Source organism: Sinocyclocheilus anshuiensis, unplaced genomic scaffold, assembly GCF_001515605.1.
Source record: "Sinocyclocheilus anshuiensis isolate Anshui unplaced genomic scaffold, SAMN03320099.WGS_v1.1 scaffold2958, whole genome shotgun sequence".
Classification (NCBI taxonomy): domain Eukaryota; kingdom Metazoa; phylum Chordata; class Actinopteri; order Cypriniformes; family Cyprinidae; genus Sinocyclocheilus; species Sinocyclocheilus anshuiensis.
The window spans coordinates 29,129-42,051 of NW_015542525.1; the positions used below are offsets into that span (position 1 = coordinate 29,129).

Below are 12,923 nucleotides of genomic sequence, written 5' to 3' on the forward strand. Positions count from 1 at the left end.
GTTTTGTTATTAGTTTAAGTATTTGCTATTGACTGTTCAAATGCGGAGTTTTGCGCATCGTGTGTGTGTGTGCGAGCGTGTGTGTGTGTGTGTGAGAGAGAGAGAGAGAGAGAGGGAGACAAGAAACTTTAATCATGCTGTGAATGAACTGAGAGATAAAGAACACAGGGCCTTCTACGCCATAAAACGGCAATGTCCTATAGAGATCCCCATTAGAATTTGGCTGAAAATATTAGAATCAGTAATTGAGCCCATTGCCCTCTATGGCAGTGAGGTGTGGGGTCCACTGACAAATCCAAATCAAGATTTCACCAAATGGGAAAAACATCCAATTTTTAGTTCCAACCAAGCTTCCCCTGGCATCCCCCGTTTCCAATCCAATCCAGTTCACTTGGCAAGAGGATTTGAATAACAGAGCTTCTCTCGTGGATAAGTTGAGTTAATGTCTGCAACAATATCTGGCGAAGCAAGACAGTGCAAGGCAAAGTACTTTACTTTTTTCACCACTTACAGCTTCCTGACTTCATTGGGCCTCCAGCATCTGTTGCAAATAATTCTAGGCTCTAACCAGTGGTGTAGCGGACGGGCACGCAGGGCACCGCGTGGTGGGGGGCCCCCCCCAAAATGTTAGGGTTGTTCATTTTGGTAATTTTCTTGACCGACAACTGACGCTCGTTAACCGATGATTAGCCATTAACCGAAAAAACTAGAATGTTAAATTAGATTTAGTGACCATTAAAAATACCACAGATATTTTTCCCCCTCTTTTCATGGGTTCAGTGCATGCGCAAATAGCAGCACAAACAACAACAGAACAGGGGGATTCATTGTCTCATCATCACGCACCTGCCGCGCTTCAGTGAAGGGAGAAAAACAGAATAAAACTACATATATAAAAGGAAGAAAATAAATAGGCCTACACGAAATGTTTCACTTAAATAATTATTACATTAACAAAACCAAAAACAAAAAAACTGCGCTACAGTTTCTGAGCTCCATTTAATTTTTGTGATCGCGCCTCAAAGTTCAAGGAAACCTATAGACGGCTGAAAGCGCATCCTATTTGTTTTTCTCTCTCTCTCTCTCTTTAACAAATGCACAATGTTTTGTTAAATAAAAGTGAACTATTCATATTTTCGAATAATGTCTTATTTCTTATCTGTATGATCAAAAATAACAGAGTAGCCTATTTTAAGCTGTTTTCTCTGTCAAGGACAAAATCCTTGATTGCGCTGGCACGTTTCAGTTTCTCTTTAAATACGTTCGTTTTGACTAGACTTTAGCCTACATGTTGTTTATGTATGCATACATGCATTTGCCGAAACATTTGCAATGACCTACAACGATGATATTTCCTCCGAATTTCCATCACAGTTGCTTTCCTTTCGAAGTGCCCTGCGGTCAGAAATAAAAAAAATTGAAACGGGCTCAATTAAAGATCTGGCAGAGCTGCTGATTCTGAAGCATAGATCTATTCTTCCAAGCGTCACAGATGTGGCTACTGCCTTGAAACTTTTTTTAACCATCCCTGTGACAGTGGCAAGTGGCGAGAGGACTAACTAAAACTGCATTTGCCGAAACATTTGCAATGACCTACAACGATGATATTTCCTCCGAATTTCCATCACAGTTGCTTTCCTTTCGAAGTGCCCTGTGGTCAGAAATAAAAAAAATTGAAACGGGCTCAATTAAAGATCTGGCAGAGCTGCTGATTCTGAAGCATAGATCTATTCTTCCAAGCGTCACAGATGTGGCTACTGCCTTGAAACTTTTTTTAACCATCCCTGTGACAGTGGCAAGTGGTCTTTTTCTAAACTAAAACTAATAAAAACCTGCCTGAGAAGCACAATGAGTCAGGACAGGCTTTCCGAACTTGCGATTCTCAGCATTGAAAGCCAGCGCGCGCGTCAGATGGACATATCAGACATTGTGAAGGACTTTGCGCAGAAAAATGCTAGGAGAAAGGGACGTTTTGGACGTTTTTAAAGGTGAAATGCTTTCACTAGATGCTTTTTATGGGTAGCTTGAATGTAAAAAAAAAAAAAAAAAAGTAATGTTTTCGTTGTATTCTCATTTGTAAAAAAATAAATAAATCATTGTTACAGATGCAGTAAATAGATTTAACGCAAAATAAATTGTAAAAAAAAAAAAAACATTGTTATATAGATAGCAGTAAATAGTTTTCATGCAAAATAAACAATAGTATATGCACGGCACTTGTACGCGCAGTTTTGATTATGCAGAGAGGGTCCCCCGCCTTTCACTCTTGCGGGGGGGGGAGTTTGCGCTACGCCACTGCTTAAAGGGCACCTATTATTAGGGCTGGGCGATCGAATATTAGCGATAATATGCTATAATTTTGACGACGATGTAAAAATCTCATGAATATCGAATATTTCAAATTGAAGCATACTTTTCCAAAAGAACGCGCCGAACGTCCAATATCACGTCCCCTTATGTAGGCCTATTACCGCGCAAGACGTGAGGTGGGTGAGGGTGTTTTTTTGTTTGTTTGTTTTTACACATAAGCAAAATGGAGACTAGTGTTAATTTCGTTAATGAAAACTATGACAAAAAAATGTTCGTTGACGAGCTTTTTTCCCATGATAAGACGAAACGAAGACGAGACGACAATAAGGTCAATAAACGAAAACTATGACTATATAAACATGCAATTTCGTTGACGAAAAAATAAGAGACTAAAATGTATTTAAAAAAAAAAAAAAACTTTACCAAAAACCTTTCTACGGTGACGCATTGCTGCCACACACATATTTTTTTCCCACTCAATTATGTTGTAATAACAAGATGTTATGTCGTAACATCTTTTCTTTTCTCGTTAAAACGACATCTTTTCTCCTAATAACGACATCTTTTCTCGTTTTAACGACATCTTTTCTCGTTTTAAGGACATCTTTTCTCGTTAAAACGACATCTTTTCTCCTAATAACGAGATGTTTTCTAGTTAAAACGACATCTTTTCTCGTAATAACGACATCTTTTCTCGTAATAACGACATCTTTTCTCGTAATAACGACATCTTTTCTCGTAATAACGACATCTTTTCTCGTAATAACGACATCTTTTCTCGTAATAACGACATCTTTTCTCGTAATAACGACATCTTTTCTCGTAATAACGACATCTTTTCTCGTAATAACGACATCTTTTCTCGTAATAACGACATCTTTTCTCGTAATAACGACATCTTTTCTCGTAATAACGACATCTTTTCTCGTAATAACGACATCTTTTCTCGTAATAACGACATCTTTTCTCGTAATAACGACATCTTTTCTCGTAATAACGACATCTTTTCTCGTAATAACGACATCTTTTCTCGTAATAACGACATCTTTTCTCGTAATAACGACATCTTTTCTCGTAATAACGACATCTTTTCTCGTAATAACGACATCTTTTCTCGTAATAACGACATCTTTTCTCGTAATAACGACATCTTTTCTCGTAATAACGACATCTTTTCTCGTAATAACGACATCTTTTCTCGTAATAACGACATCTTTTCTCGTAATAACGACATCTTTTCTCGTAATAACGACATCTTTTCTCGTAATAACGACATCTTTTCTCGTAATAACGACATCTTTTCTCGTAATAACGACATCTTTTCTCGTAATAACGACATCTTTTCTCGTAATAACGACATCTTTTCTCGTAATAACGACATCTTTTCTCGTAATAACGACATCTTTTCTCGTAATAACGACATCTTTTCTCGTAATAACGACATCTTTTCTCGTAATAACGACATCTTTTCTCGTAATAACGACATCTTTTCTCGTAATAACGACATCTTTTCTCGTAATAACGACATCTTTTCTCGTAATAACGACATCTTTTCTCGTAATAACGACATCTTTTCTCGTAATAACGACATCTTTTCTCGTAATAACGACATCTTTTCTCGTAATAACGACATCTTTTCTCGTAATAACGACATCTTTTCTCGTAATAACGACATCTTTTCTCGTAATAACGACATCTTTTCTCGTAATAACGACATCTTTTCTCGTAATAACGACATCTTTTCTCGTAATAACGACATCTTTTCTCGTAATAACGACATCTTTTCTCGTAATAACGACATCTTTTCTCGTAATAACGACATCTTTTCTCGTAATAACGACATCTTTTCTCGTAATAACGACATCTTTTCTCGTAATAACGACATCTTTTCTCGTAATAACGACATCTTTTCTCGTAATAACGACATCTTTTCTCGTAATAACGACATCTTTTCTCGTAATAACGACATCTTTTCTCGTAATAACGACATCTTTTCTCGTAATAACGACATCTTTTCTCGTAATAACGACATATTATGTCATAAAAACGACATGTTTCCCGTTACTATAGATGGGCTATACTGTATGGTAGGCTGTATGTGAGTGAGCTAAGCGACTGTCCGCTGCTGTCGCCACAGTCTGACATAAACGAGGATCTGCACGCTGCTGAAATTATTGAAATACACTATTTTAAAGGGGTCATATTAAGTTGCTAAAAAGATCATTATTTTGAGTAAATGTAAAATGCTTAATAACTTGATGAGATTCATACTTGGCTTTAATAAACAGAATATTGATTACATTGTTAATGTAGAAATATAAAATAGAATTGTATTTGTTGTTGTTGTTTTCTGGTAGTGTAAGTAATGTTTATTTAACTAAGAACATGTGACTGAGACAGGAATTTACATTTGATTTAAAAAAAAGGACTTTGCCTCCTCATTTCAGAACACCACCTGTATGTATATATATATATATGTATAATACAATTTAAAAAAGAGTGAGTACACAAGAGCAATTCACAAACACAGGACCCTACAAATAATAATGACAACTACCCAGGAGGCCCATTGTTATAGCCTACTTTACATCTAGAAGGCCAGATATCCTTTGCACTGTATAATGCCAAGCTATCATACCATGTCCTTTTTTTGACTTCCACCTTTTGAGATTTAGAAATTAAGTAGTCTTTAAAAGCCATGTCATTATAATAAATAGACCTATAGACCTAAGAAACCCTATATATTATATATATTATGGTTGTTATTAATAGTGAATAAATCTAAAGCTTTTGAGACTATTATTTTGTGTTATTTCATTTGTCATTAAGGGGGGGTGGGGGGTGCCCTTTTTCAGTTTCAGCACATGCCCCTCAAAAGGTCTGTGCACGGCCCTGGCCTACCATATATCTATAATAACGGGAAAACATCGGTTTTATGACATAATATGTCCTTATTACGAGAAAAAATATGTCGTTTTAACGAGAAAAGATGTCGTTTTAACACGTTATTACGAGAAAAGATGTCATTTTAAGGAGAAAACATCTCGTTATTACGAGAAAAGATGTCGTTTTAACGAGAAAACATCGGTTTTATGACATAATATGTCCTTATTACGAGAAAAAAAATGTCGTTTTAACGAGAAAAGATGTCGTTTTAACAAGATAATTATATCGTTTTTACGACATATCTCGTTTTTACGAGAAAACATCTCGTTATTACGAGAAAAGATGTCGTTTTAACGGGAAAACATCTTGTTATTACGAGAAAAGATGTCGTTTTAACGAGAAAACATCTCGTTATTACAAGAAAAGATGTCGTTTTAACGGGAAAACATCTCGTTATTACGAGAAAATATGTAGTTTTAACGGGAAAACATCTCGTTATTACGAGAAAATATGCCGTTTTAATGAGAAAACATCTCGTTATTACGAGAAAAGATGTCGTTTTAATGACATAACATCTCGTTATTACAAGAAAAGATGTCGTTTTAACGACATAACATCTCGTTATTACGAGAAAATATGTCGTTAAAACGACATAACATCTCGTTATTACGACATAATTGAGTGGAAAAAATAATATGTGTGTGGCAGCAATGTGTCACCGTAATTGCGGACTGCTCTACACCTCTCTACTACACGAGCTTTCATGAGTGCGGTTGCCAGATAATAAGAGTTCAAATCCCCGAATCAGAACTTCGCTGATAGAAGAATACATTTTCTGCCCAGTGTTTTGCTTAGTTTAAGCAATCTGGCAACCATGCGCAAGCGCTCGCTCCTCATTGCGGAAGCGCCGCCGACAGTGACCTGAAAACACCAACAAACAAGCTGGAGTTTAGCATCTAAATAAAAGCGTCACTCAGCCAGTTTGTGTTCTGTCATGAGATCTCGACTGTATTGTTTGCGATTGTGATCGCTGAATAAATGCACTTACTCAACCGCGGTTGTTTGAATAGAGAAACATAGGCTATGGCAATTTGGAATTACTATTAGCAATTTCACTGTTATAATATTTTTCATTTGTTTTACCAGTTTTCATAATATAGACAGAGAGAGTGCATAAGGGATAAATACATAAATCTATCATCTTCAATGTTGTTTTACCTGAATGCAGATGGTGGTCGTCCATCATGTGCACCAGAAGATGATTCTCCAAAGATATAAAGCCAATAATAAATCAGTACACTAGATGAGGTAAAATAAACCATGTATGAGTCCACATTCTATTGATTTGTGCTCATGGTGGTGGAGCATCCATGAGACACATTTCCCCAAATTTGCAACATTAGCTAAAAAATACCTATGTGTTCCTGATTCTCCAAAGATATAAAGCCAATAATAAATCAGTACACTAGATGAGGTAAAATAAACCATGTATGAGTCCACATTCTATTGATTTGTGCTCATGGTGGTGGAGCATCCATGAGGCATTTCCCCAAATTTGCAAAATTAGCTAAGAAATAAATATGTGTTCCAGCAACTATAGCTCCCCATCTGAGAGGGTTTTTACAGTGGGATCATAGTTTCATGCCACAGAGCTTCTCTTAAACCAGAGACAGTAGACAGACTTGTGTTCTTAGCTAAAAACTTGGAAAAATATATATATATATATACTTATCCAGTTTAATTATTTCCCCCAGGTGCAGTGTAAATTGTGAATTGCATGCACTAAAAAGTTGACAATGCACTTTCTGTTGTTGTTTTGCACTACTTCAGGTATATATACATGTGTTAATTTAATAAAAAGCAGTAAGTGATCACTTGGTCTAAATTTTTGTAACTGCTTAAATTTGCACTAAACATTTTGTATTTATTTTGTAACAATAGTTGGTCTATCTAAATAGTTTTTGTTGTTTTTTTTTTAATGGGGGCAAAAGGAAATCATGTTTTGTATTATTTAAAAGCAACTGCAAACATATCGAGATATATTGAATATCGTAAAAATTTTGACAATATCGAGATATCACTTTTTTATATATATCGCCCAGCCCTACCTATTATGCAAAGTCCACTTTCACATAGTAGCTCTAGCAGTAAGTATTCTACAACTACTGTATACAAGTATTAAATAAAGTATAAATATCTGATTTATTCAAAAATATCTTAATTTGTGTTCCGATGATGAACGAAGATCTCACGGGTTTGGAACGACATGAGGGTGAGTAATTAATGACAGCATTTTCATTTTGGGGTGAACTATAACTTTAAGCATCTCTCTGTTGATCTATTTTGAAGTAAATTATGTAAATGGTGTAGTAAGTATGAAAATTCTTCCAAATATAAATAATGGTAAGAAAAACATCATCTGAAATACAGAAATAATGTAGGCCTACATAAAGTAAGATTTAAAAACAACCTTATGTCTGGGATGTGATAAAAACTGACTGTTAAAGGTATGGGTGGAGGATTTCGGAAAGGCTAGCAATAGCGAGCTAGCTTTGAAAGCAAGATCCCACATTCCCTGCTAATCACTCTGCAAATCCACGCCTCCTCCAAAACACATGAATACACAAAGACAGACCAGAGGCTAACCAGCGACACAACGAGGACGCTGAGGATTGAATGCAACGCTGTCAGATTACCTCATGTCTCATTCACCTGTATAACATTACAGTACAAAGCGCATAATATTACAATAATAACGGCTTCCATTCTCGCTCGGTCTGCAATAGTGTAATGAACGCGCTGATGGCGTATCATGTCTGCGTAAACAGGGTGTGCAGAGGTATGCAAATACATATTTTAACAGGCAGGCAGAACATCCAATCATAATGTTCGGACCAAATAATCTGATTGGTAGAACATTTTATGGTCCTACGCCTTCCACAGACAATATACATATAAATATTTTTAAACCACATAACTTAGTGATTGCTATCAGGACGTGAAGAGACTTTCAACCAGCATAACAAAAAAATGTTTTTGAACCAAATCACCTACCCTGCCTTTTAAGGAAAGGATGAGGAATACGAAAAAAAAAAAACTGCATACGAACATTTCAGACTCAACATTTCAGTGTGCAAGGACCTTTACAGTGCAGCTTCTGCATATCTATCTTGTTGCAGTGCTTGGCGTAAACCACCGATCTATATAATGACTGGATCGCTCATTGTGCTCTAAAATGTCATCAGGCGGTGAAGTGTTCGATCGGACATTTTACTATTCCCTACCAGCAGAGAGCATGACTGACAGCCAAAACACTGACCGAAAATCACCCGATCTGAAGCGTATCAGTCACACAGCATTAGTTTTTAGGATATGTGTAAATACATTTTTACTTCAGATTTTATCTGCAATGTTTAAAGTCTTCCCTGTTGAAAAAAACAGCATATGCTGGTTAGGTATGTTTTGACGCTGGGATGCTGGTTTAAGCTGGTCCTTTGCTGGTTTAAACTGGTCCTTTGCTGGTTTAAACTGGTCCTTTGCTGGTTTAAACTGGTCCTTTGCTGGTTTAAACTGGTCCTTTGCTGGTTTAAACTGGTCCTTTGCTGGTTTAAACTGGTCCTTTGCTGGTTTAAACTGGTCCTTTGCTGGTTTAAACTGGTCCTTTGCTGGTTTAAACTGGTCCTTTGCTGGTTTAAACTGGTCCTTTGCTGGTTTAAACTGGTCCTTTGCTGGTTTAAACTGGTCCTTTGCTGGTTTAAACTGGTCCTTTGCTGGTTTAAACTGGTCCTTTGCTGGTTTAAACTGGTCCTTTGCTGGTTTAAACTGGTCCTTTGCTGGTTTAAACTGGTCCTTTGCTGGTTTAAACTGGTCCTTTGCTGGTTTAAACTGGTCCTTTGCTGGTTTATGCTGGTCCTTTGCTAGCACATGACCAGCATAAACCAGCAAAGGACCAGCTTAAACCAGCATCCCAGCGTCAAAACATACCTAACCAGCATATGCTGGTTTTTTTCAACAGGGTTTTCAAGCAGGATAAGCCATATATATTAAATCGTTTAGGTGATAACTGATCCTACACAAAATATATTTCTTTATGTAATTATGCAGGAAATATTAAACATGAACATATATCTGATATTAATATCAGAAATTGATTTGAATATACAATAAATATTACAATACAAGCCTCTGTTGCTATGCTGCTCTATATTGTATTGAAATTCAAAGCTTACCATGCAACATCTTGGAAATGAAGCTTCATGTCTTTAAGTCTGTACTGTATCTTGTCAGCACTAGCCTATTTCTCTGAATGATGTTATGATGTATTTATTTTTGTCCTAATTGAGCAACATCTATTTCAAATAGTGAAATAGATTCTATTTCAATAGAAAATAGATTCGTGCAAATTCTAGCATTAGGAGTGAAATGTTATGTATATATTATTAAATTAACCAACGTTGAACTCAACTGCTTCAAGATGCATGCTGTTAATGAAATCATTGTTGAAACATTTGCAGCAACAAATAAAAACAATATAACAACATAATTACATAAACAGTGAATAATTGTACAAGGCGAATTAAGATATATGCACAAAGAAAGTATACAATTTTATTCAGATTTCAGAAAAAGCACTTTGTCATTTGTAATACATTTGTTGAGGATCTCATCCATCTGATGTTCGCTACTGTAATGAATATAATATGTATTTATTTTAAATAGGCAGGGGAAATTCCCAACATTAAACAAATAACTTTTTACATGCAGCACGTTTGCATTGTAAGAATGTACAGGAAACCTTCAGATATAAAAACACTGACTCGTTAGGTGATGTTTTCTCATTAAGATGGTAAGATTTACTATTAATTCAATAGAACTTCTGGGAATACTAGGGTATACCAATATGGCGGTGCAGTGGCTTCACTTCTATGAAATCATGAGCAAACTAGTTCTCTATTATAGATCAGTGGTGTAAACTTATAATAACGGATTACTACGGACACTTAACAGACACACGCACACAGCGGCCATAAAGGCATCAAGACACATCAGATTGTCTCTAATATATCGCTTTAACTCAAACAACTTGTTTTCATAATCCTCAGAAGTCAAACTCAATCGAAAATAAAATACCATTAATCGCACAGCCCTAAAGTACAAGAGAGACCTGCTTCTAAATTGCAAAATAACGAAAACACGTCAGTGATGAATGTCTTGATATTATCGCAAGTAGAAACAGTTGGCAAGATACAGTTAGCTTGATCATATTTATGTAGCTATAGTAAACTGTAAGGCCCAATCCCATTTTTACCCCCTAGTCCTTCCCCTTTCCCCTACCCTTCTGTTTGGTGCATTCACGTGAAGGGTAGGGGTGTCTCGATTCTCTTTTGGTTGGAGAAGTAGGGGAAAGGGCCAGATAGCCCTTCAAACAAAGATTTTTCGGGACCACACTTCAAACGAAGGGGTATGAGGATTATCTCAGCGGCTGCCCGAGCGAACAAAAAGACCCACAAATGTAAGCATTATTGACGTTAATAAAGATTGTAATGAGCATAAATCATTTGTTTTATGTTACATTCAATCGTGTGTTCATATTTACGGTGATGTTATTCAAAGAAACGTTCGCAAAAAAATCGCTAAAGTTTGCTAATGTCATATCATTACAGACTGCACAATACAACATATGTTCATGTCTGATCAGGGCTGTTAGAGGGGGGCTATAGTCCTCCCAATAATTAGAAATGGCTTTTTCTCAAATATTGCCAATTTGAGAGAGAGATAAAAGTTGCATGTGCACGTCTGTGCGTCTCTCTTTAATGAGCGAGTTTACTTCAAAACGGATTTTTATCCTCTTGTTGCAGGAAAATATAATGTAGCGATTCAGTTTTTAAACTGTTATTAAAAAAGTCGTGGGGCAGTGTTGACAAGTTTCTTTGCTCCTGGAAGTGTGAGCTCCGCGATATCTGATATGTCTGTGTGTCAGTAAGCAGCGCATTTAATATAGAACAGTAATTAAAGGCTCTAATGCACACCAGCACACCAGTATAGGTGTATAGGATGATGACGTATGATGACGTGTAACGGTATAGTAGTGGTGTCCCAATTCTTAGGGGCCTATTTTCACCCCTACCCCTTGACACTCTGTTTCAAGGGACAAGGGGAAGGGATAGGCGTAGGGGTATAAAATAGAATTGGGATTGGGCCTAAGTGTATTTCCTTAATTTCCCCAGCACTTAAATGCAGAACAGTTAACATTCGCTTTTCGATACTACAGCCTTTCTTAATTTAGCCCCAGAGCTGGTTTAATACCGGGTTCAGGTATTCAGTCTGTCTTACAAAAGAAGCACAGAAGAATCAGTTGCAAAGCTACATGACAGTAGGGCTGTGCAAATAATCGAATGTGATTGTCATGTGCATCTCGTCAGTAGCCGGTTCTGTGATTAGCCGTAGTTCACTGACAAGCTATGCAATATCGCGTTCATAATCACTGGCGATTCATCGCCGATAATGAACGCGATATTGCGTAGCTTGTCAGTGAACTACGGCTCTGTGTAGTAAATGCCGCTCCATCTGAAAGCACGTGCCCTTGGCAGCATCAGATCTGAAAATGCTGGATCTGAACATGGTCTACTTAGGGCTCATCCACACTAAGCCAGAGCTTTCCCTATCCAATCTTTTATTTTCTTGTTCTTCCGTAAACACGGCGTCGTCTCAAGGAATATCTGCGTACACACAAAACCACTGAAACGGACTCAAAATGATGTAGTATTCATGCCAGACCAGTGTGTGGCGCTGTAATTCTGCCACAGAGATACACTAAAAATGGAGAAGACGACTTGGAGCATGTGCATAAACCTTGGGAGCCTATATACAAACCCAACACGATAACAAGAAAAGCTAGTAAAGTTAGTTAAGCTAATGGACTCAGTAGCTTCTGCAGCACAAACACAAGCATGTAGTCTGCCTTTGTTGTTGTTATGTTACATAGCTGTGTCTGACTAGGGTCGAGACATGGGGTGATGAAATCATTGTTTCACAAAATTTACGGCTTGGCTGTACACACAAAACGCAAAGGTGTCATAATTTTCAGATTCATCCACTCTGGGACCCGGTTTAAAAAAAAAGCGTTTTCAGGCTCCCAAAACGCTGGATCCATCTGTACGAAATACCGATACGATACAACATTTTTATGTATACAGCTAAATGCGTCTCCGTGTGTACGGGGCCTTACTGTGATTGTTTTTTGTATGACTGTGTAGAGCAGATGCACGATTGAAACACTTCCCACATGCAGTGCAGTGATACGGTTTCTCTCCAGTGTGGATCCTCTCATGTGCTTCCAGGTCTCTTGACCGACTGAATATCTTGTCACAGTGTGAACACTTGTAAGGTTTCTCTCCAGTGTGGATCATTTCATGTGTTTTCAGATTTGATGAATGACTGAATCTCTTGTCACAGTGTGAACACTTATAAGGTTTCACTCCAGTGTGGATCCTCTCATGTATTTTAAGATGTGCTGACTGACTGAATCTCTTGTTACAGTGTGAACACTTATAAGGCTTCACTCCAGTGTGGATCCTCTCATGTGTTTCCAGGTCTCCTGACCTATTGAATATCTTGTCACAGTGTGAACAATTGTAAGGTTTTTCTCCAGTGTGGATCATTTCATGTGTTTTCAGATTTGATGAATGACTGAATCTCTTGTCACAGTGTGAACACTTATAAGGTTT

At 37.1% G+C, this 12,923-nt stretch overlaps 1 protein-coding gene across 1 annotated transcript in view; it reads right to left on the reverse strand.

The window, feature by feature from the left end:
• LOC107694217 (zinc finger protein 729-like) overlaps window positions 1-12,923 on the reverse strand; it is a gene marked incomplete at its 5' end in the record, with an annotated part of 35,335 nt that overhangs the window by 18,270 nt on the left and 4,142 nt on the right. The window contains one exon of the mRNA XM_016493855.1: window positions 12,551-12,812. Coding sequence (XP_016349341.1) covers window positions 12,551-12,812 — 262 coding nt within the window. The remainder of the gene's footprint in view (window positions 1-12,550; window positions 12,813-12,923) is intronic.